Raw genomic sequence first — 23161 nt, 5'->3', positions numbered from 1 at the left:
CGAACAAACATTTCGGTCACGAAGTTGTAATATATTTCGTTTGTGGAACCTGATAACGAAAAGATCTGTTTTTTAAGTCCCATGATAAGTGCTCTGTTTCTTGCCGATTAAAATAATTTAATTTTGACTTTCATTCACAACTTTCTGCATTTCGATATATGGCCGATAACCATCGTCAGAATATATCAATTCCGTTCTTTCGACAGCCACAAGCGGCTACCGAACAGCTGTTCGCAAAACCCACAAAGGTTAACAGTGAGTAAGCAGTATGTTTTTCAGTTTAGCTGTCTCATAATGGCCCGTGTTACAGTTTTTTTTTATATCGAGTTTTTTATGAACATAATTTTTGGTCTTAAAACAGGACTTTATAACTATCTGGCATTATATTTTCAAAATTATCAATTAATACAATATAAAAGCTTTAAGAAAGAAAATATAATCAAATTGCTGATTGTAAATAAGCCGTATGAATTTAACAGCCGCTAAATTTTTTAATTATCGTCAATCCGATGACGTCTTGCGATAAGAATCATTACCTCTTCAAAAGAATTATCGACTACAAACTGTTTATGTAACCGAAAATCAAACTGATTCAAGCAATCAATTAAATCACCAAGACAAAAGTTCTCCTTCGAAGTAGTTAATTTCTGTCTTTTTTTTTAAGAATCGTTCAATATGATACGCCCAAGAAGTGTACATTTCAATAAAAAGCGTTGTATTTATTTATAAGATTACAAAGAAAGCTTGCATATAAATTACGATAATTATGGAAACACAAGAGCTGTTCTTAAAAGACATTTAAAATAAATAAGTTCTACATTAAAATTTATTTATTTATTTTTATAGTTAAATACTTAAAAACTGTAACTATATTTAGAGATTATATAAATCTAATTGTTGTTCATATTTATTGTGTGTGTTTTTTAATTAATAACGCTTCGAATTTTCGGCATACATCTAAAGCTCAAGCGACTGAAATTAGTTTGATTTGTATATGATAAATTGCTGTTACGCGGTTTACATTGAATACCAACGGTTGATATTCGTAAAAAAAATTAGTTTACAAAATTATTGACTACTTCAATATAGAATATACGTATTATTTTTGTGCACTTTTCAATCAGTCGAGCAATAGCAACAGCCTACTTCGGATTCGATTCGAAATTGAGTTAACATCATCAGTTAACCCAGAAAAAAACACATTTAGTTATATTACTTTTCATTTCTTCCTTTATCTACCACAGATGGATTTGTGATATTTAAACATTTAAATTCAATCCATTATTAAAAACTATGCAATTCATTTTGTTCGTTTTTGTAAAAATTGCTATAAAAACTAGTTTCGTTTCGATTCTTCTCATTTTACACAATATTGTATTTATATAAAAGTATAAAAGCTTGGAAAAGTTCATAGAAGATACGCACTATTTGCATTATCTCAACTCAATTCAAACGATTTCTGAATTTTGATCTCTCATTGTGCGCGAATTTTCGTTGCTCTTACAAACAAAAGAAGACTAGAAGCAACAATTATACACAAAAAAAATAATAATGTTTTAAAATATATAAAGTGACTAAAATTCTATAAAAGCGCATTGAAGAAAAAGTGTTATTGCTAACCAAAAAGAAACGGTTCTTTTTCCATAGCTTTTCCGTCGCGGCTTCGTAAAGTCATTAATTGTGCAAATGTTTTTTGAATTAGGATTTGAGTCTCTCCTGAAAGCGGTTGCATTATTTATCGACACAAGAAACGACTTTACAAGGCTCGTCGAACGCTGCTGGGGATTGTTAAAGGGAGGGGTTTTTTTTTTTTTGGGGGGCTGTAAGTAATTAATTTTTTTTAGTGATCGCGTTCTAAATTAATTGCACCTATACTATGTATACAGTACAATATCACTGGTTGCTTCGTCACGTAACCTAATCCGAAACAAAATTGGAATTCAAATTGGAAAAAAGTGCGTTAAAACTTAAAGTTACTATTACGATTTCTGATCTGATATTATTAGTGGGTTGCATATATTTTCACCAGTTTTTGGCACCTTTCGTATTGTTTTCTGTTCTATTTCTGTTACCGGAGTCTATTTTCTATTCATTTGTTGTTATTCTTGTTCCTTTCGAAAAACGTGAGGAATGCAGCTCTGTGGGTGCAATTTGGGATTCGTCTGTTTTTTTTATGTTTTTACTTTTCTTTTCTTTTCTGTGATTGTTTGTTTGCAGTGCTTAAAAATTAGTTAAAATTATATTTAGTGTGCATGGCTGGTGGTTCATCTTTTACGGCCAGACGCCACAGCAGCCATCACCTGCTGCATTGTTGGCTCCGGAACGCATTGTTGTGGATCGCACTTCATCTTGCCATCACCACCGCAACTGAAATTAGTAGGGAAATATATATTACAGATTAGAAGAATTACATTTGCTAACTAACATCATCATTTAAATTCAACCAGGTTTAGAACTTTAAAAATGAAATATTAGGTATCAACTTACGTGCAGCTGATGCAGGGACCACTTGTGGATTCGATGGGTTCGCCCACCTTGTATGAACGGCCGTTGATGAGACAGCCGGTATGTTGCACGGCATCACCGTGAGAGTAGTTCAAGAAGTGTGGTGGCAGTGTGGTGCTTGTGGTTGTTGTACTTGTCGTTATGTTGAGCACAGCGGCCATTGAGACGGGACACTCGTATCGTGGACAACAGAAGCCAGAGATTGGCTCCTCGTGGCAGCCAGCAATTGGTGGCGGACAAGATTGCTGCAAGCAGATGATGTCGCTTCTAAAGCAGAAGCAGAAGTCACAAGGATCGTCACGTGGTATTTGCTGGGCAGACACATAGATCTTGCCCGCATAGCGACAGGTGCCTGGTCCAAAGACCTCCTCCTCGTCGTATTCGTCCTCGGGATAGGATGGATACTGTGGTGATTGGCTATAACTTGGTGGTGTGATGGGCTCCAGGTGTGGACTCGTTGCTGTTGTTGTTGTGACCGGGGATTCGGTTGTCGTCTCTTTTGTTGGTGTAGCTTCCGTTTCACCCACACCCAGTTTGCTGTCGATAACAGGCGCCTTGGTGGTGCTGGTGAAGTGCGATGCGAACAATGGATGCATTGTGATTCTGGGAATATCTGGTTGCTCTGTGGCGGGTTCCTCGCTCGCAATCTCTGTGGATGCTTCTTCCGGCTTTGTTGTTGTATGTGGTATCTCAGAGACAACAGCTGGTACTTCGGGCTCTTCTGACTCGGGTTTCTTCTGAGCGGGCTCAGTAGCTGTCTCCCCGGATTCCTTGGATTCATCACTTCCCTTGTCTTCCTTGTGTGGAACCTGAGGAGTGTGCTCCTCCTCCGACTCTGTAGACTCCTCACCCTCCTCAGTCGAATCCAAGCTTGGCTTAACATATGATGGCTTAATGGTATGTTCCTCAGACTCTGGTGCTTCAGTGGACTTAACTGGTGTGTCCTTGTCCAGGTCTGGCTTGCCAGTTTGTTCGTCCTCGTCCAAAGGTGTCTTAGTGACAGTTTCATCCGTTGTTGGCACTGGTGCTGGCGGCTTCAGTTTAGCACCAGTAGTTTGATCAGTGGTGTCTTCATCCTGAGCAGCACTTGGCTCTGTCGTTTCCTCACCCACATCTTCGGTGTCAGATGGTTTCTTGCTATCTTCGCTGGTTGCTTCAACGTCATGAGCAATAGGAGTAACTGTAACGGTAGTCTTGTCAGCATCTTCAGCAGAAGTTGTGGCAGTTTCGATGTCCTCAATGGGTTCTTTTCCTTCGTCAGTTTGTGACATGCCATCGTCCATTGGCTTGGTATCCACATCTTCAGCACCAGGAACAATAATTGGACTGACTGTAGTATCAGGCGAAGTTTGAGTCTTAGGCGTGGTCGGTATTGGTGATTCTTGATCTGCGTCGGCTTCAGGTGTTGTGGCAATGGTATCACCAACAGGAGCTTGCTCTGTGACACCAGTATCTTCTGTCTTATCGCTAACTCCATCCCCATCTTGAGCAACTCCTGCAGGCGTAGTACCAATATCGATCTTTTCATCAGCAGTAGGAGTAGAAATTTCAGCCTTGATGGAAGTGGTAGTTGATGTGCTTGTCTGTTTAGCTTCCTCCTCAGTGGGAGTAGCTGTGGATGCAATCTGCGGTTCAATCGGTTTCTTATCTGGTTCCTCAGAGGGACGCTCTGTTGCATCAAACTCATCACCTTCCAGACCATCACTTGAGGGAGCAGCTGTAGAAGAGGGTTTTTCGGAGGGCTCTGCGCTTTCGTCAGGCTGAGGAGCTGCTGTGGATTCAGAGCTATCTTCTGGTTTCTGTTTATCTGCTGGTTCTTTTTCAATCCCTTCTTCAGCTGGTGCAACAGTTGTTGCGTCTGACTTGTCTTCATCTTCGTCAGCAGGAGCTGCTGTCGGGGCCACATCACTGGGTATATGTGCGCCATCATCTTCCGTAGATGGAAGACGAGTTGTGATGTCAGTTTCATCAGAAGAAACAGGTTTTTTGGTTTCCTTTTGTGGCTCAATTGATGATGGAGGTGTAGGCAATGGTGGCATCTTCTTGTCATCAGTTGGCGCTGGCTGAACAGTTGTTGAACTCTGAATATCTTCCTCTCCAGAAGTTGTGGGCTCCTTTTCAGAAGGTGGTTTCGAAGTGTCTTTTTCTGAAGATGGCGCAACTGTGGTGTATTTGTCCAAGTCTTCAGGCTCAACATCAGTTGGCGTCTTTGTCGCTGTTTCAGTAGCCACTTCGATGGGTGTCTTTGCAGTTGATGGGGAAAGTTCATCTTCCGGCTGCTCACCAGATTCCGTAGATACATCTTCCAGTGGCGCATCAGTTGATTGCACAGAAACTCCCATATCAACGGGTTCCACTTTGTCAGTCGGTTTCTGTTCCTTCTTCTCGTCAGAGCTAGGAGCAATGGTTGCTGCATCATATTTATCTTCTGGTGTTTCCTTCTCATCTCCTGTGACTGGCGCTGAGGTTGATGCAGTTTCGTCAGATGGCTTCTCTTCCTTTTTGTCTGCAATGCTAGGAACAGTGGTAGTTCCAAGCTTACTGTCCTCATCGGCACCCAAAGGTGTGGAAGTTGCATCTTCATCAGTTGACTTCTTGGTGTCGTCTTGAGCTGAGGGAACTGCAGTTGTGGCAGCCAGATCCTCGTCAACTTCATCCACGGGAGCCTTATGGTCGTCGTCTTGGACAGATGTTGCAGAAGTTGAAGGTGTAATTGTGTCCTCTGGCGTTTGTGGTTGCTCAGTAACGTGCACAATCTGTGTAGCATCCTCAGGTTTGTCAGAAGTAGGCATATCTGTCGAAGATATGGGTTCTTCTTCAATTGGTACATCATCTGTGGCGGTGTCAATCTTGTCTTCTTGATCCTTCTTATCGGAAGGTGTAGATGTCGAGATTGAGGGTGCTTCTGTTTCCTTATCAATGTCGGCCTCTGTGGATGAAAGTATTGAGGCAACCAATTCGTCCTCTGGCTTCCTAGTATCATCAGAAACAGGAGCAACAGTAGCAGTTGACACCTCATCAATAATGTCTTCTGGAGTCTTCTCATGTGTTGGGCTAATGGTGGAAGGAACAATAGTATCTTGTGTGATTGCGATAGATGGTTTCTCAGCATCTTCCTTGTCTGGAACGGTCGGAGAAACAGTAACAGCTGGCTCAATTTCATTGTCGGCCGATGTGGGAGTTGTTCCATCATGGGCTGGTTTCTTCTCACCCTCCTGTACATCGGAGGCCACAGTTGTTGCTGGTTCGGCTCCGGAGATGTCCACAGGGAGTTTGGGAACCTTCGATACATCATCATCGGTTGTTGGAGCCACAGTTGTGGATACGTCATCAGATGTTTCTTTGTCCTCCTCAGTAGCTGGAGCCTTGGATGCAGTGTCCAATACATAAGCTGGTTTCTGTTCAATATCAGCCTCGGTGCTTGTTTCTTCATCTGCTTCTGCAGGTTTCGTGACATCCTCTTCTGGTTCTGTGGACTTCTCAGTGGTTGGAACAAACAGTTTCTTGGTGTCTTGGTCCTCCTCGGCATCAGGGCGCAGAGTTGTATCAGCACTGATGTCTTCAGTAGAGTCAGAAGGCTTTTCATCAGAAGGCTTTTTAACAGAAGACGTTTCATCAGTGGGCTTCTCGTCAGTAGGCTCCTCATCAGAAGACGGGGCCACTGTTGTGACCTTATCCACAAGATCTTCTTCAACTGGTTTCTTATCAAGATCTCCGACATGCGACTCAGTGGATGACGGCTCTTCATCAGATTCGGTAGATGTTTCATCGGATGGAGGAGTAGTAATCGTAATCTTATCTTCTGGTGTGTCAATCTTTTCGTCAACGGGCTTCTCATCCTTAGTTGGTTTCTGTTCCTCGGAAACAGGGGCGACTGTCGTGGCATCCGATGTTTCATCAGTCTGCTTTTGTTCGTCATCCGAGATCGATGCGGGTGTTGTCATTGGTTCCTGAGCAGGTTGCTTGCCAGTTTCATCAGATGTTGGCAATTCAGTTTCAGTTGGCTTATCAGCATCCTCTTCTGGTGTAGTTGGCTTTTTCTCAGGGGCAGCGGTAACAGGCACGATGTCATCCTTATCTTCTTCGGACGGACGATCTTCGGTTGGTTTCTTGATCTCTTTGGGAGTTGTGTCTTCCTCCAGACCGGGCATTGTTGTAGTTACTGAAGATGTTTCGTCATCGGGCTTAATGTGAGACATTGGCTGCTCAGTAATGCCAGAAGGCATAATGACATCCTTTGGTATTTCTTCAGTCGAATCGATTCTATGATCGATACTTTCAACAGGCTTTTCACTTGCGTCTGGTTTGACAGTTGTCGACTTGTCCTCTGAAGTCGAATCAGCGGGCTGTTCAGTCGAGGAGTCACCCTCACAAATGTAAGTTGGACAGCAACCGTCAAGGAGGTCAGTAGCCAGGATACACTTCTCGCGGTCCTCGGGAATTTTGCACTCCATTGGCGTGCAGGAGACAATGCTGCTGATACACTTGCAGGATACGTCGCAGGGTGTTGTTGCTGGCACATTGGTGTTGTTGGCATAGGTTTTTCCATCGACCAGGCAGTCACCCTCTCCAGGTATAATTGCTGGCAGCTGCATGTCTGGCATCTCAGCGTCAGTGGTCTCATCTTCTGCAGCGGGAGCCAATGTAGGAGTAATATCCTTTTGGCTGTCAACGGGAGTAACCTTGGCTGGCTCTGGCGTTTCCTCTTCAGATGTGGATGCAGTGATATCTTCGTCACTTGTATAGGGAATTTCGGTGCTGAAATCAACTTTCTCGGTGACAGGTGGCAGATAAACTTCTGTCGGCTTATCGGTTGACGACTCATCTCCTTCGTGTGGCTTGGCTGTACTTTGATCCACATCCGGAATAATATCAGACTTGGCCGGTGTAGCTTGGGTAGCTGCATCTTCATCCTCATGCTTGTCGGCGCTACCAGTGGTCTGCTTGTCAACTGAAGCCACGATATCTGGTTCTGCTTCAGTAGATGTGTCTTCGTCAATCTTTCCAGTTGATGTTGCTTTGGGAGTGGTCGACTCCACTGCATCCTTTTTGGGTTGCTCTGTTTGATCGTGCTCCCTTTCATCATCTGAAGTCGGGAGCGCAGTTGTTGCCTGCTCTTCCTTCTCATCAGCAAATACGGGCGAACCCGTGGTGCTCTGTACTGCTGGTTTCTCCTCTTCTGAAGTGCTCTCTGTACTATCCTGGGCACTAACGCCTTCAGTGGTGGAGGTCTGGACATCTTCATCCTTGCTGGCATCCTTGTCGGTTGTCTCTTGCTCATCCACAGTTTTGGGAGTGGTAGACTTGGTAATCTCAACGCTAGTCTCATCTTCCTTAGCAGGAGTTGTAGCCTTGACCGTATCGTCTTCATCAGATGTTGTGCTCGGGGTTGGCTTGACAATATCCTTGTCTTCCTCACCGCTAACTTCACCGGCAAGACTCGTAGTCTGATCAACATCCTCATCTCCACTAACTGCTGCAGCAGGAGTTGTAACCGATTCAGAATCTTTAATGGGTTCTTCACCAGCCGGAGTTGTAGCCTTAACGATTTCATCATCACCAATGACATCCTTGGCAGGAGTCGTCTCCTTGTGCACGGCAACACTGACATCTCCAGCAGGAGTTGTGGCTTTGACAACATCTTCGCCCTCACTAATATCTTCAGCGGAGGTTGTCGCCTCATCTTCCTTCTCATCACTAACTGTACCAGCAGGAGTTGTTGCCTTGACCAAGTCTTCTTCACCAGTAATGTCTTCAGCAGGAGTTGTAGCCTTGTCGACCTTCTCATCAGTAACTGCTCCAGCAGGAGTTGTTGCCTTGACCAAATCTTCATCACCAGTAATGCCTTCAGCGGAAGTTGCTTCGTCCTCCTTCTCAGGCTAAGTGGTGCAGCAGGAGTTGTTGCCTTGACCAAGTCTTCTTCACCAGTAATGTCTTCAGCAGGAGTTGTATCTTTGTCGACCTTCTCATCAGTAACTGCTCCAGCAGGAGTGGTTGCCTTGACCAAATCTTCATCATCACTAATGTCTTCATCAACAGCTGTATCTTTGTCGACCTTCTCATCGCTAACTGCTCCAGCAGGAGTTGTGGCCTTGGCAACATCTTCATCACCAGTAATGCCTTCAGCGGAAGACGTTGCTTCGTCCTCCTTCTCATGGCTAAGTGGTGCAGCAGGAGTTGTTGCCTTGACCAAGTCTTCTTCACCAGTAATGTCTTCAGCAGGAGTTGTAGCCTTGTCGACCTTCTCATCACTAACTGTACCAGCAGGAGTTGTTGCCTTGACCAAGTCTTCTTCACCAGTAATGTCTTCAGCGGAAGTCGTTGCTTCGTCCTCCTTCTTATGGCTAAGTGGTGCAGCAGGAGTTGTTGCCTTGACCAAGTCTTCTTCACCAGTAATGTGTTCAGCAGGAGTTGTATATTTGTCGACCTTCTCATCACTAACTGTTCCAGCAGGAGTTGTTGCCTTGACCAAATCTTCATCACTACTAATATCTTCAGCAGGAGTTGTATCTTTGTCGACCTTCTCATCAGTAACTGCTCCAGCAGGAGTGGTTGCCTTGACCAAATCTTCATCATCACTAATGTCTTCATCAACAGCTGTATCTTTGTCGACCTTCTCATCGCTAACTGCTCCAGCAGGAGTTGTTGCCTTGACCAAGTCTTCTTCACCAGTAATGTGTTCAGCAGGAGTTGTATATTTGTCGACCTTCTCATCACTAACTGTTCCAGCAGGAGTTGTTGCCTTGACCAAATCTTCATCACTAGTAATGCCTTCAGCGGAAGACGTTGCTTCGTCCTCCTTCTCATGGCTAAGTGCAGCAGCAGGAGTTGTTGCCTTGACCAAATCTTCATCACTACTAATATCTTCAGCAGGAGTTGTAACCTTGTCAACCTTCTCATCACTAACTGCTCCAGCAGGAGTGGTGGCCTTGACCAAATCTTCATCACCAGTAATGCCTTCAGCGGAAGTCGTTGCTTCGTCCTCCTTCTCATGGCTAAGTGGTGCAGCAGGAGTTGTTGCCTTGACCAAGTCTTCTTCACCAGTAATGTCTTCAGCAGGAGTTGTAGCCTTGTCGACCTTCTCATCGCTAACTGCTCCAGCAGGAGTTGTAGCCTTGACCAAATCTTCATCACCACTAATATCTTCAGCAGAAGTTGTATCCTTGTCGACCTTCTCATCGCTAACAGCGCCAGCAGGAGTCGTGGCCTTGGTAACATCTTCATCACTACTAATATCTTCAGCAGGAGTTGTAACCTTATCAACCTTCTCATCAGTAACTGCTCCAGCAGGAGTGGTTGCCTTGACCAAATCTTCATCACCAGTAATGCCTTCAGCGGAAGTCGTTGCTTCGTCCTCCTTCTCATGGCTAAGTGGTGCAGCAGGAGTTGTTGCCTTGACCAAGTCTTCTTCACCAGTAATGCCTTCAGCGGAAGTCGTTGCTTCGTCCTCCTTCTCATCGCTAACTGCTCCAGCAGGAGTTGTTGCCTTGACCAAGTCTTCATCACTACTAATGTCTTCAGCAGGAGTTGTAGCCTTGTCGACCTTCTCATCGCTAACTGGTCCAGCTGGGGTTGTTACCTTGACAATATCCTTATCACCGATAATGTCTTCAGCAGAAGTAGTTGCCTTATCTCCCTCCTCTTCACTTGCGGCTCCAGCTGGAGTTGTGGCCTTGACAAAATCAGTGTCATCACTAACATCGCCAGCAGGCGTTGTAGGTTTGTCGGTATCTTTTTCAGCGCTTTCATCTTTAGTAGGCTTATCAGTGTCCTGTGCAACGCTTTCATCTCCGGCAGGAGTTGTAGCCTTGACCATGTCCTCATCTCCACTGACTTCCTTGGCTGGAGTTGTAGGCTTGGCGATATCTTCTTCACCGCTGACATCCTCGCCGGCAAGAGTTGTACCCTTGGAAGAATCTTCCTTATCACTAATATCTGCAGAGGGAGTTGTACCCTTAGCAACATCATCCTCATCGCTGACATCCTCGGCGGGAGTTGTACCCTTGGCAACATCCTCCTTGTCGGTAACATCTCCAGCAGGCGTTGTAGCACTGACCATCTCTTTGTCTTTGTCTTCCTCACTGGTTGTCTTAGCAGGTATGGCTGTAGAATCTTCATCCTCACCGCTACCCTCTTCTGCACCGCTTCCTTCCTTGGTGGGTTCGGCTGGCTTGGCAGCTTCCAGTGTGCTTGGTGTTGTGGCCTTAACAACATCCTCCTCGCCGCTGACTTCCTCAGCAGAGGTCGTCGTGGATGACTCAACGGGAATATCAATTCTAGAATCAGTAGCAGTAGTAGAAGGCGCAGGCTCTTGTTCCTTAACCTTATCGTCATGCTCTGGTGCAAGGCTGGTGACCTCTTGATCGACTTCGCCGCTGCCAACCTCCTCAACGGGGCTTTCAGTGACAGGAACCGTATCCTGATCATCGATATGCTCCTGCAGAGCGACATCCTCTTTGGGTATTTCACCGTGAATATCCTTGACTGGTGCTGATGTGGTAATACCATCCTCATCGCGGCTAATCGCTTGGGTGGTAATCTCAATGATTTCAGTGGTCGCACTATCATCCTCGCAAACATAATTGCTGGGACAACATTCGCCCTCAGCGGCTGGCATGGCATGGCAGGATTTGCCACTGGCGGTAGTCATTGGCATTTCACATTCCTGGACGGCACAGACAATATCGCCACGCATGCAATAACAATGCTCGCAAGCATTCTTGCCTTCGATGGAAGCACCATCTGCATAGTTCTCGCCATTGTGAATGCAATCCGTGGAAACGGATGGACTCATGGTTGTGGTCAGAATAAAGCCTGGCGTTGGACGAACAGTAGTCGTTGTTGTCGACTGATCCTCCAGTTCAAGAACATCATTCTCATGATCTAAATTAAGAAATAAATTATGTTATATCTATGACTTCCCGCAGGATAATGTGCAACATGACTTACCGCAACTGTAGCGCACTGGACAACAGGAACCTTTGTTGTAGATGGGTGTGCAGCCATCGACATGCAGGGTGCACTCCTGCATAACGCATTTGGTTTGATTATTAATGCAATAGCACAGCTCGCAGGGCTTGTTGGGATTCGAGGGCACCTGTGCACCTTCCGGGTAGAATTTCTCTTCAATGCTGCAACCGAATTTTTCGGGTATGCTCAGCTCGGTGCCTGGCTCGGGTGTATGATAAGGCACGTCGACGGGAACTACAAAATGGCAAGCAGAGCACGTATAGGACATATATCTAGAGGCATAGAATAACTATTAGAGCTTACCCTCTGGACAGGTAATGATGGGACAGCATTGATCCTCGCGCTTCTCCACAATGCAATCGTGACCAATGGGCTTGGTGAATGGGCAGACGCGCAGATAGCACATAAGCATGCGATTGTGGCAGGTGCAGTTGAGACACGGCTCATTGGTCATGATGCGGTCACCCTCATTATAATGCGCATAGTTGTAGTAGCAGCCTTCTGCAATAAGTCCAAAGAAAGAACGTTGCGATTCATTACCAACCCAGTCTACCGTCTAACTACTTGTTTATATATACAACTAGAGCAGCCCTGAGAGCAATTCCCGTCAAAACAATGAGCACTTTTCTTCAACTGAGTGTGGTTCCCTAGTCATCAGTTATGCATTCAAGCCAGGTTTTTGTGTGCTACTATGTCGTTTCGGCCATAAATTAAGCCTAGCGCCATCAACTGTCATAATACGTGTGTACCTGCTATAGATATCTTTTATGGCTCATCAAAGTCGTTAAACCGACAAGTCAAATACCGGACAACATTTACCACACACACTTGTGGCTACTGGTTACCTTTTCTCCTTTATCTTTTTTTTTTATTATTTGTTTTTACCTAATTTACTGACGTCCACCCGCAATAAATTTCAAATCACATTATTAACACGTTAAGCGCGGCTTGCAGTAGCTATCCCCAACTCATTCTCCGCATCTGTCTACACCATTGACTGCTTGAGTTGTTGGCCTCTGTGACTTTGAGTCGTTTGGCTAGACACAACATTTTTGATTGAGATCTTTGGTGTCGCTGGTGTCTGCTGCTCACGTTTTTAACATAAAGCTCGTAAAATAGTGTTTATTTCATTATATTTCATTCACCGTGTAACTTTGAAAAGGGGTATGAATTAAATGGGGATTGTGGATGCGACATGTAGAAGCACGCCTTTCCAAAAGTATAAACCGATTTCTTTTTATCGGTGAAGAGCTGGATTAAGCACTCAAATATTACAAAAACTATTTCTCATTTCGCCCCACTACCACCTAAATATCCTTGGGATACTATATATATTTTTACAGGGCATCAACAAGTAGACTAGGCCACTTCTGTGCCTTTTCACAGCTCAGCTAACAGCCTAATAAGGTACGTTTACACCGTAACCCCTCTACTCTGTGGTCAATCGGTAAATGACAGCTTTGGATCAGGTATTGGTCAGGTATCTCTTATAGAAACGATAAGCCGCTTAAGAGCGATTGATTGTTAATTGAGCCCATAACTGAGGATCAATTAATGTTAAATGATTTAATCCCCTAATGTGATTGAATTATAAGTTACAACTAAATTCTTGCTAAATTAATTTAAATTACTATTTAATGTATTTGATGGACATTTCAAGCTTTCGTTGTTATTGTCTCTCACTTACCCGGGTACTGTTGAACTTCCGTGTATTCCTGTAGTGGGGCTGTAAATAGGCAAAGATAGAACAAACAAATTTTTATTATATAATTAAGAAATTGTAGAGAGCCAGTTTTCTGTTCTCTTGTGATACAATTTGTATGATGGCAATATCCGTTAGTCGTCATGACTATAATAAATTAATTTATCCATTACATACACCGAATGCCACAAAGGGAGATGGCAAGAGAGATAGAGAGAGAGACCTCTAATTGTGACTGCATGCAATTGAAATTAGACGAGGAACGTGGCTTGCAAACTTGCGTAGGCCGTGCACTGGAAACATTGGAACCACTGCTGATAGGCTCCAAGTTGGTTATGATAACAGGGCCACGACGAGGAACGCCGATGGCCTGCATGCAACGCAAATAGACAACAAACTGGCAGCAAATTGCTGCAACAACAATAACAACAAAAACAACTATCAAATGTAGCAAGCTAGTGGTCGGCATTGTGTGCGTGCAACTTGTTATTACCACATAATCAAAATTCAGCAGCAGAAGCAGCAACTACAGCGGCAGCAACAAGAATATTGTGGCACGTAGTTCGTCTCTTGGGGCATGGGGAGGATCTTTTTTGCCTGTGTATGTGTGTGTTCCACGATGGCACAAACAAATTGTTTAAGCTGACAGTTAGCCTGCAAGGCGCGCGGTCACTTGTTGCTTGCTGCTCGTTGCTGCCGCCAGCACGACAGCAACATGCAACATGCGGCAAAAGCAGCGAAAAAGATTTGACAAATTGCATTTATATGAATGGTTTTTGTTTGCTGTGATTTGATTAACAGCGCCTAGTTGAAGGGTTGACAATTTAGCACATATATCATCATTTTCTAGGATACAAGCCCTCCATCGAAACTCATAAATTAATTGTAATTTGCCTTGTACACTCAGCGAAGAACTAAATTCCAAATGCGGGGCACTTAGACCAGGCCGAAATAACAATGTGAATTTCTAACGGCAAACATGATGATATTGGCGGAAGCATCTAAGCTCGAGGAGCAGCAGCAACAACAGCTAAATCCAAGTAGCAATTTCAATGGCCAGACAGGAGTTTGTTGTTGCTGTGGTTCTTGCAACGTCTCACTCATTCAAACTAACGGATGTAAATTACATTTTATGCGGTAAGAACAACAACAGCCACGACCGAGAACCTGGCAACGCATAAAAATTCACACATTAACTGTTAAGGATTGGCTCAGACAGTGGGCGAGAGGGCGGCAAAGCGGAGAACGTGGAGGGAGGTAAGAATTTGGCCGAACTTGCAATGGGAGTCAATCATGCAGCCGGTTCGCCAGCAAGCAAGGCAGCAAGAGAAGCTGTGGACCCCGCCCCACCATTCAACCCAGTTGGCCCACCTTGTAATGCAAACTTATGCAACAATCTTGCGCCGATGCAAGTGCAACAACTAAAACTCGAGTTAGAAGAGCAAGACATGAGTATACCGTGTACCCAAGTCTTTACTAAATCGTGTAAAATATTATTTTCAGGAAATTAAATTAATATTATAAATCATTCGGCTTTATGTTGCCTGCGGAATAATTTCCAAAATCTCACAGATTTACTTTTGATGCGATGATGAAGAATAGATAAACTTTATGGGCTTGGTTTCTGTCTGTTACATTACATTTGCAGCACAGCATTATACCCTTTGCAAATAATTTTTAAATGGGTACAAGCCACATAAATAGAAGTTTGGAAGCAGGAGTACGGGGGGGGGAGGGGGGAGGGCAAGGTGTACACGATGATGATGACCAAGACGCATGAGTTGTCGTTTGGCTGCTGATGCTACACATCAAACATGGTCGAGTCGGTCCAACAAACAGAAGTCAGTCAGTCAGTTACTCAGTCAAGTCAGTTGTTGTTGGTCTTGTTGTTGTTGTTATTGTTGTTATTGTTGCTGGTGTTGATTTGGCTGCAGCTTTGAATCTTACTGCTTTTAGCTACATATTCACAGGGCAGTTCTGCTTCGGGCCATAGCAAAAGTTGTTGGCGGCGTTGGTTGCTGTTGCAACTGCTGCTGTTGCTGCTGTTGCTGTTGCTGCTGCTGCTGTCGCAAAGAGTCGTGCATTTTGTTTATTCTAGGAAAGCTCGGCGATCCCGACGTGGCCATGGCTGGATGGCTGCTGCAAGTTGAATGACCCGGTCGCGCATGTGTGCAAAAATGTGTACACAAACCATAAAATACAAGACACTACTAGCCAGGCTTTACTTACATAAGTAGGCCTAGGCTTCAACTCGCGTTTCTTTTGCGACTCTTTGTGGACTCTGTCTCCGCGTCTCTGGCATTGACCATGGCTATGGCAAAAACGGGGCACGCCTTTTGCTGGTTACGCTTTATTATTTAGTGGTGCTGTAGGTGGATGTTGCATGATGCAACAACAGCAACAGCAGCAACAACATCAGCAGCAGCAACAACAACAGCAACAGAAACATGTGAAAAGTGGAAGTTTCGCTAAATATTTGGTTGATAGCAATCGATGCGCTTTTCAATTCTTCTCTACTACCTACAGCACAGTAAGAAAAATATCTTGCTAACATTACGTTGGAATGACCTCAAAAATAATTATTTTCCTTTCTAAATAACCCCAGTTGTTAAAATAGCAATTTACTTAAGTTGAGTACAACAATTTTTAGATCAAGCTCTGAAAGTCATTTATGATTTGATAATCAATATTTGTACATGCAGACCTGATTGATTTTCTCTCTGTGTATATTACACACTCCCTCTATCTTTTCCTTACTATTGCACTCTTCTTCTTGTGTGGATGTGTGCGTGTGTGCGATGCGGAAACCCAGCTAGTGAAATATTTGCCATGCCACAAATATTTCAAAGATTACGAGAAAAACACAAATCTTCCTTCGGCTGTGGCTGCTGCTGTTGCCATTTTGGTGTGCGGCTATTTTACCGCTATTTGGCAACAGCTGCACACCCACAGCAACCACAGTGGCCAAGATATATGGCTAGTTGATAAGGCCAAAAAGCCAAAAAGCCAAAGAACGCATTTTCAATGGCTCTTCTTGCCATATGGGTGACAATAGCGAGCCTCTTGGCTAACATCCATTTGATATAGATGCACGTAATTAGAGCCAGGTCGAAGTGCTCCCATGTCCATGGCTAACAAAAAAAAAAAAATAACGAACAATGCGCTGCTGGCGACCCTTGGGCTGATCCTGGCTGCACATGCAATAAATCCAACTATAATTGCACAAGGCCCCAGCTCGACGCGGTTTCAGTTCAATTATGCAATGGGAGGCCGGAAAACAGAAATTATGCCAGGCCAAAACCAGCATCAGCATCAGCAACTGTTGCATGCAAATGTTGTTGCTGTTGTGGAAGAAAAAAAAAACAATTTCCATTTTCTATGGCCTTGATCACATAATTTCCATAATGCCGACTCCGATCAATATGGAGTGAGCGACAAGCTAACAACCCTCTCTCTCTCTCTCTCGCTCTCCCTCTCGCACTCTATCTGGTTGCATGCATCAGCGTTGAAATAGGAGGCGCCCTAACAATGAGCCCAACAGAGGCAGTCAACAGGCAGCAACAGGCAGGCAACAACAGCAGCAGCAGCAGCAGCCGCCGCGTACAGCAAATGAATTTGCGAGTAATTTAACATGATTATGTCGGAGACAAGGTAGCAATGTAGACGTCGGACAGCAACAGCTCCTTGGAGCTCCAGCAGCCAAATTGGACGCAGTTGCTGCCTCTCAAGTTGGGTTTTCTTTGGCGTGACGCTGTGTTTTATTGCCAGCGCAAAGCCATAGACATGATTCGTTCTAAGTAAATTATGCCCGCTGGTCATGACGACGAGGATGAGTATGCCATGAAATTGCTGCCTGTTTGCCATCATGTCGATGATGACGCTGCCTGCTTGCCTGCTATGCATATGAAACAATTACCAAGACCTGCGCAGAGAGTTCTAGGTCTAGGTAGGTCTTGGCATAGGCAATATGCAAAATCCTGTGTGCTTGCCTGTTGTCTACATATATGAGAGTATTGTAATTGCTCTACGCCCCAGGAGCAGATCATGCACTTACAGAAAATATATGATTTTTAAATTTCATACAAATTATATATTAATATATGCTCTAGTTCTCGAAAAAGTAGAAAAAACTCGCCATTAATCAACGAAAAATGTAATTGATTTACGCATTTGAAAACTTCCAAAGTTAAGTGTGATAGAAATCTATGTTCTTGCCAATGATAGTGTTGAGAGTTTACCGGAATGTTGTAATAGAGTTGTCCTGAAGATGGCAAAACTCGATAGTAAAATATGCTAAAATATTCGATTAACCATTATGGAGAGATTCCAAAAATATCAAGAAATTTCTATGGCATCTCCAACAATGCACTTTTTACATTGTTAGATTGCAACCAAATAACTTGTACCTGCTAATATAAGTATTATTTTTCCTGAGTGTATGCTTAAGTGATCCCTCGATGGCTCGCTGTTGTAGTGCAGGCAATGTCATTAGACAGTCAGTCAGGTTGTTGGGTTGTCAAGTTTGGGTGCAGTGCAACTTTTGCTTTTTGTTTTAACCATCGACTACACATCGGACTGTTTTAATAGATAATAATGAGTCTGATGGCTTCGTCTTTAAACATCTGGCTGCATCTGTCTACAGAGCAAGACGTGGCCTTGAGGCGCTGTAATTAAGCAGTTAAGGGCGTGAAGGAAGCTTTGCATAGTTTCCCACACTGCTCAACTAGTTGATCCTAGACAATGTTTTTGCCTTCCTTTCGCTTATGTGTCGTGTGCTTGATTTGTTCTGATTGCACTGCGTGGCTTTAATGAGCCCCATAACTTCTGGCCATCAATCTATCTGCCTGCCTGCCTGTCAGTCGTATACGCTTATATGCCCCACGGTTACTAAAAAACTAAACACAGATTCAAGCTGCTGGATATATCATAATTTTTGTTGTTTGTGCAATTTTCGAAAAGAACAACAAAAAAAAAGAAAACAAAAATACAGAGAAAATAAAGAAGAAATTCTTACGGTCCGTTACGAATGCGGCAGGCAAACAAATCGCTGCATGCTTCTTCCTGCTGCTCGGCATTCAATTATTACACCGCAAGCTGTTATTGATAACAGCGCATTGATTACTGCAATTGCAGTTGTTGCAGCTTTAGTTTTAGTTTGCCAAAATAACAGGCAAGTTGCTATATAATCAACGCTGCCTGACAAGACTCTACAGCAACTGTGGCAACTGGCAATCAATGCTTGCAACTAGTTTATTTTCAGCTGCGCATGCGTAACTGTTTATTAATTTGTGCTGGCATTTTCTCGTCTAACTGTCGAAATTTATTTCGAGCGCGTGTCCCTGTTGACAAGCCGGAAGATTGATGATAATGTCCCCTATAAGTTCTCACGTTTGGCCCCACCGTTTCAATTAGTTACGTCTGTGTAACTATTTGTGTGTGTGTGTGTGTATGCTGCCTCATTTGGTAGGAGATTCACGTGGCATTTCTAAGCCCGCTAATTGCTTGCCCCCTGGACAGCTGGCGATTTGTATCTACTCCCACGGCAGAACCTCCAAGGCATTTAGCCTAATGATTGGCGAATGCAGATAATGCCTGACTATAAGGAATGTATATACACTTAGAGAATGATTATGTTGGAATTCCCAATGTACTGCACTTTAAATTGCATTTTAGGCTTGAGTTGAAAATGACCTTATTTCTTGCAAGTGTATAAATATATATATACACATATATATAGAATATTTGTTGCGTGCTTGCAGAACTGGAAGAAGCTGATTCAAGCATAAAAAATTCAATGTTGGCAAACGCACAAAGCGAGGAACAAAAGATCAGCAAAGCGATAATTATACAAGGTATTAGTTCATACCCCTCTCTTTTTCATTCTCCACTTCTCTCTCTTTCTCTCACTCAGACTCGGTTAGTAGTTAGTAGTTAGTAGCCATTGCTAAGTGACTTAACATGACCTGGAGATGGGAGACTGCAGACTGGAGAGTCGTAGGTTTGCCATGCGTAAAGGTGCCAGGCTGCGAGTTGATTGAACCCGCTGCTTGGCCAGCCAGAGAGTTGTGGCTAAAGTTACACAATTGAAAAGCTGTGGGAAGTCATTGCACCATGTGATAAAGATCTATGTGTAAAGAGCATAACATACTTGCCAGCAGCCTTAGAGACATGGCTAATTACCATTCTTTCGCTGCAAGACTTTCCTCTATCGACTTAATAGTGTCAAAATGTATTCTAACACGCAGACCAAAGACCAGGAACATGTTTCACTTCAAGTTAACGTTCAACCAACCGCAAACACCTTAGCTGACCAGCACTACACTCAGAGAATCGCATTAGCCCAGCCCAACCTTTGGAAAATTGCATTACAATTAATTTAACTTTTTCAGAAACATTTTTGCATAAAATATCCAGTAAAATAAATGAAATCTCTGATTTTGAATGAGGTCAAGAAAATAAGGTATCTTATTTCCTTAATTGTATCGCATATTTTTCTCTGAGTGTACGTTGCGGTCTAAAGCATGCAGCTTCTGTCTTTGCCTTAACATCTTCTTCTTGTTAGAGAACAATTTGTTGTGAGTGATGGCGCCAGACAGGAACGCCTAATTGGCAGTCACTTGGCCATTGCCTCGTTGCGGCTTTAAAGGGTCTTTGTTTTTATTTACAGCTTTTTTTTTTGGCTCAAGTGTCCAAATTGTGGGCTATCATAATGTACAATTAACGTGGCCAAATCCCATGCCAAATTAGGTCAAATCTCAGCTAATTGATATAAATATGAATAAAGACAGCAAATGTTTGTTAATTAGCATTTCAAACACGTTTTTCGAGCAACGTGTTGTACAAATACAATAAATTAGCATATTCACGCCAAAAGCTTGCATAAAATGCCAAAAAAAAAACAAAATAAAAATAAATAAAATAAAATAAAAATAACAAACGTAACTGAAATAGACACAAACTTGGCCGACAACAGGTTCAAGTTCAATGACATCAAACAATAACAAAAAAAAAAAAGAAAAAAAGACAGACGGAGAGGCAGCAACACAACATACATAATATGAGGTATGGTTATGGCATAGTTTAACTACACCGTACATACTTCTCAGTGGATCTCGGGTCTATCATCATGTGAAATCGGAGAAATGTTACTTCATAGCTCTGCTGGCGATTTGCTCTACTAAACAAAGATTTTGATTTGCATTTTCAGAGTTGGCTTTCTTTGCAACTGCAACTGCAGCAGCAGCAGCAGCAGCAGCAGCAGTTGGCAACACAATTACAGCAATCAGTTAAGGCCATTTTCATTGTCAAGCAAAAGTCAAGACAAAAAGGCGTTAATGGCCAAATTGTGTGCACTTGGAGAAAAACGGTGTCCCAACCAGCTTCGTTCTCAAATCCATTTCAACTACAATACTGCAATACTGTGAGTATTTATTAGCATTTATTCTGATTTCATATAGAACGATAATTCTCAATACAAGTTTAAAATAAGATAAACCGAGTGAAAACGCTTTACTTCGACCATCAAAGCGTTTAGCCTTTGGTTTGTCTGTTTCTTTGAGTGTAGTTTTCTGCTTACCGTTACAAATACAAATTCCTGCCAGTTAACCACAAACGCCACTCGCTAACTGATTATTTACTTTAATGAAATTACCTCTACTGCCCCCGCTCACCACTCACGACCTTGTCACAGGAAGTTGAGCAGTTTCGAGCTGATAAAAATCGTATCGAGTTGAATGCGCTTCCGCCAGCTTCTCAACTCGAAAACTGTGAAGAAGTTAGACAAGTTGATTCATTGCCGGGTTTCACACGCCAGACTCTATTAACAATTCTCACTGTTAAGTTAATTGAAATCAAGTGCAGTCAGACCCTTTTGGCCCGCTGGAAAATCTGGTCAATGGCCTCAGGCCAATGGCTCGCGTGGGTTAGATCAAAACAAATTAAGTGCCATAAGAAATATAAATGTGTTTTTGTTTTTGTTTTTGTTCTTCCTTTATTTTTTTTTTTTAGTTTTACGATCATAACTCTGCGCTCTGTCATGGTCAATTTATCATGAACAGTTTGAAGTCAGCGAAGAGTTAAAAATTCGTTTCTATTTTTTATTTTGACAAATTGATGTACGACTTTCGGGGCGTCTTAGGTGGGCCCCGAAACAAAAGTCAATGTGGCTCTTACATATTTATGGCCAAAAGGCTGGAGCTTAGGCGGATTCTAATTGTGTCGCCGATGCTCGAAAGTTGGCCAGCAGCATATGTGTCATTTTTTTTTTTTTTTGGCTAACAAACATAAAATCTGCATGGCCTCATCCTGTTGCCAATAAGACAGCATCGTGTGGGCCAGCTTAACCCGCAAGTTCGTGATCTCTAACTCCGCGTACTTGTTGCTCAAGTGGCTATGAAATTCCACAGCTACGCAGCCAACACACACACTCAGTCACAGCTTCTTCTTGAACGGCGTCCAAATCGGTCAATGGTCAGCCGTTTGTTGGCCCGTTGTTTGCCACGCAAATAAGCCAAGTTCGACTACAAAATATGTGGCTATTGGTATGTGGATATGATGCTACAGGTACTGGTAAGTAGGTACAGTCATAGCTATAAGTATATGCACAGGTAGACGACAACGACGACGACGACGCTGTCAACGTGTTTGCATACGAAATATTTACGATCGCAGCCAGCCACGCCTACACTCAGCAAAACAGGAAAGAGGCTACAATCGGTTTGTGTGTCATGTTCTACAATACAAAAATGTTTTCCATAAATTAAACATTTACAATTTCCATTTGCGTCAATGAAAGTTTGATTGAAGCAATTTTTACTCTATCCAAAAATCAGATAATAATTGTTTTTCTAAATTGTAAATGTATTTAATGTTAAATGAATATAAGAAATGAATTCGCAATCGAATGCATAGTTTTTTTTTGGTAGTTTCTTTTCTTTTAGTGTATTGGCATCCTGAATAGAGTGCCGCATACCGTTGTGGGATTGTGGCTATCAAGCAGCTGATAAGCCGTAGCAGCTTCACTTGACATTGAACCTGGCCAAAATGTTAATTATATGCGCGTGGCTAAGCTGCTGACGAGCCAGCATCAAATCTTGATTAAAGCCCCAACAGCTGCTGAGGCTGCTGCTGAGGGTTCTTTCTGATTGCTGATATCATCATCATCATCATCATTGAGCCGATCCAAACCGAGCCGAGCCGAGCCGAGCTGAGCTGAGATGAGATGAGCCAGTGAACAAGCCAGCGAGCAGTCATGCAATTAATGCTTGAGCATAATGATGTTTTTGCTTTAGACCAGAAGTGCGAGTCCAGAAGGTTCTGGTCAAGTGGTCGATAGTTGTTGTTTGGTTCTGGCTGAAAAAGATGGCCAGCTAATACAAGCTAATTATGCGCGGCAAGTGGCAATAAAAACCAAAAAATGCCATTTGACTTCCGCAAACTCACGATTTTAGTTAGCCATTAACAAGCGATTTATATGCGCAATAAACCAAAAATATGAAGTTTCAGCTCAAAAAATCACTACCTACCAACCGCCTAATGCCTTTGTAATTGGCTATAAATTAAGCAATCAGTTAAGCATCATCATAACTTTTATATGTATATATATACATAAATATATTATTTTATATATACAAGTATATTTGCCCAGTTATTGGCCTGGCTTAAAAAGAGAGTCTTCAATTAGTCGCAGACCCGGATTCAAGTCTCAAGTTCGCTGACTGTGACTTATCAGTTTTGCCATGGCACATAAGTAGAGTTATATATATAAGAGCTGGAGCAGAAGTACTTTCGTTGGTGTCAAATGCCCAGCCCCTATAACAACAGCAGCATCCGCAGAAGAATCAGCAAATTGAAGAATCGTCAAGCAGATGCCAATCAACAATAAACAAAAAAACAAAAATAAAAACACAAATCACACCTGTGTCTAATAGTTCATAAGCATGAGAAAAAACCAGGCAAGATCGATTGGATATCAATTGTCGAAGA

The 23161-nt window shown here is 43.0% G+C and overlaps 1 protein-coding gene and 1 long non-coding RNA gene across 2 annotated transcripts in view; one reads left to right on the top strand and one right to left on the bottom strand.

Moving 5' to 3' along the window:
• The first annotated feature begins 175 nt into the window (after nt 1–175).
• Nucleotides 176–14563, top strand: LOC122322484. The gene is made up of 3 exons (XR_006246626.1): nt 176–255; nt 14085–14314; nt 14382–14563. It is a non-coding gene; the product is annotated as an uncharacterized LOC122322484 (long non-coding RNA).
• LOC6567790 (mucin-2) overlaps nt 1558–23161 on the bottom strand; it is a 43789-nt gene continuing 22185 nt past the window's right edge. Inside the window, exons 3-9 of the mRNA XM_043214805.1 lie at nt 13163–13201; nt 11779–11976; nt 11455–11709; nt 10019–11388; nt 8401–8809; nt 2488–8218; nt 1558–2367 (exon numbers count right to left, since the gene is read on the bottom strand). Of these exons, the coding sequence (XP_043070740.1) occupies nt 2265–2367; nt 2488–8218; nt 8401–8809; nt 10019–11388; nt 11455–11709; nt 11779–11976; nt 13163–13201 (8105 nt within the window). The 3' untranslated portion in view covers nt 1558–2264. The remainder of the gene's footprint in view (nt 2368–2487; nt 8219–8400; nt 8810–10018; nt 11389–11454; nt 11710–11778; nt 11977–13162; nt 13202–23161) is intronic.

The sequence above is a fragment of the Drosophila grimshawi genome, unplaced genomic scaffold, assembly GCF_018153295.1.
Source record: "Drosophila grimshawi isolate 15287-2541.00 unplaced genomic scaffold, ASM1815329v1 contig_311, whole genome shotgun sequence".
Taxonomy (NCBI): Eukaryota; Metazoa; Arthropoda; class Insecta; order Diptera; family Drosophilidae; genus Drosophila; species Drosophila grimshawi.
This window is presented reverse-complemented; position numbering and strand designations above follow the sequence as displayed.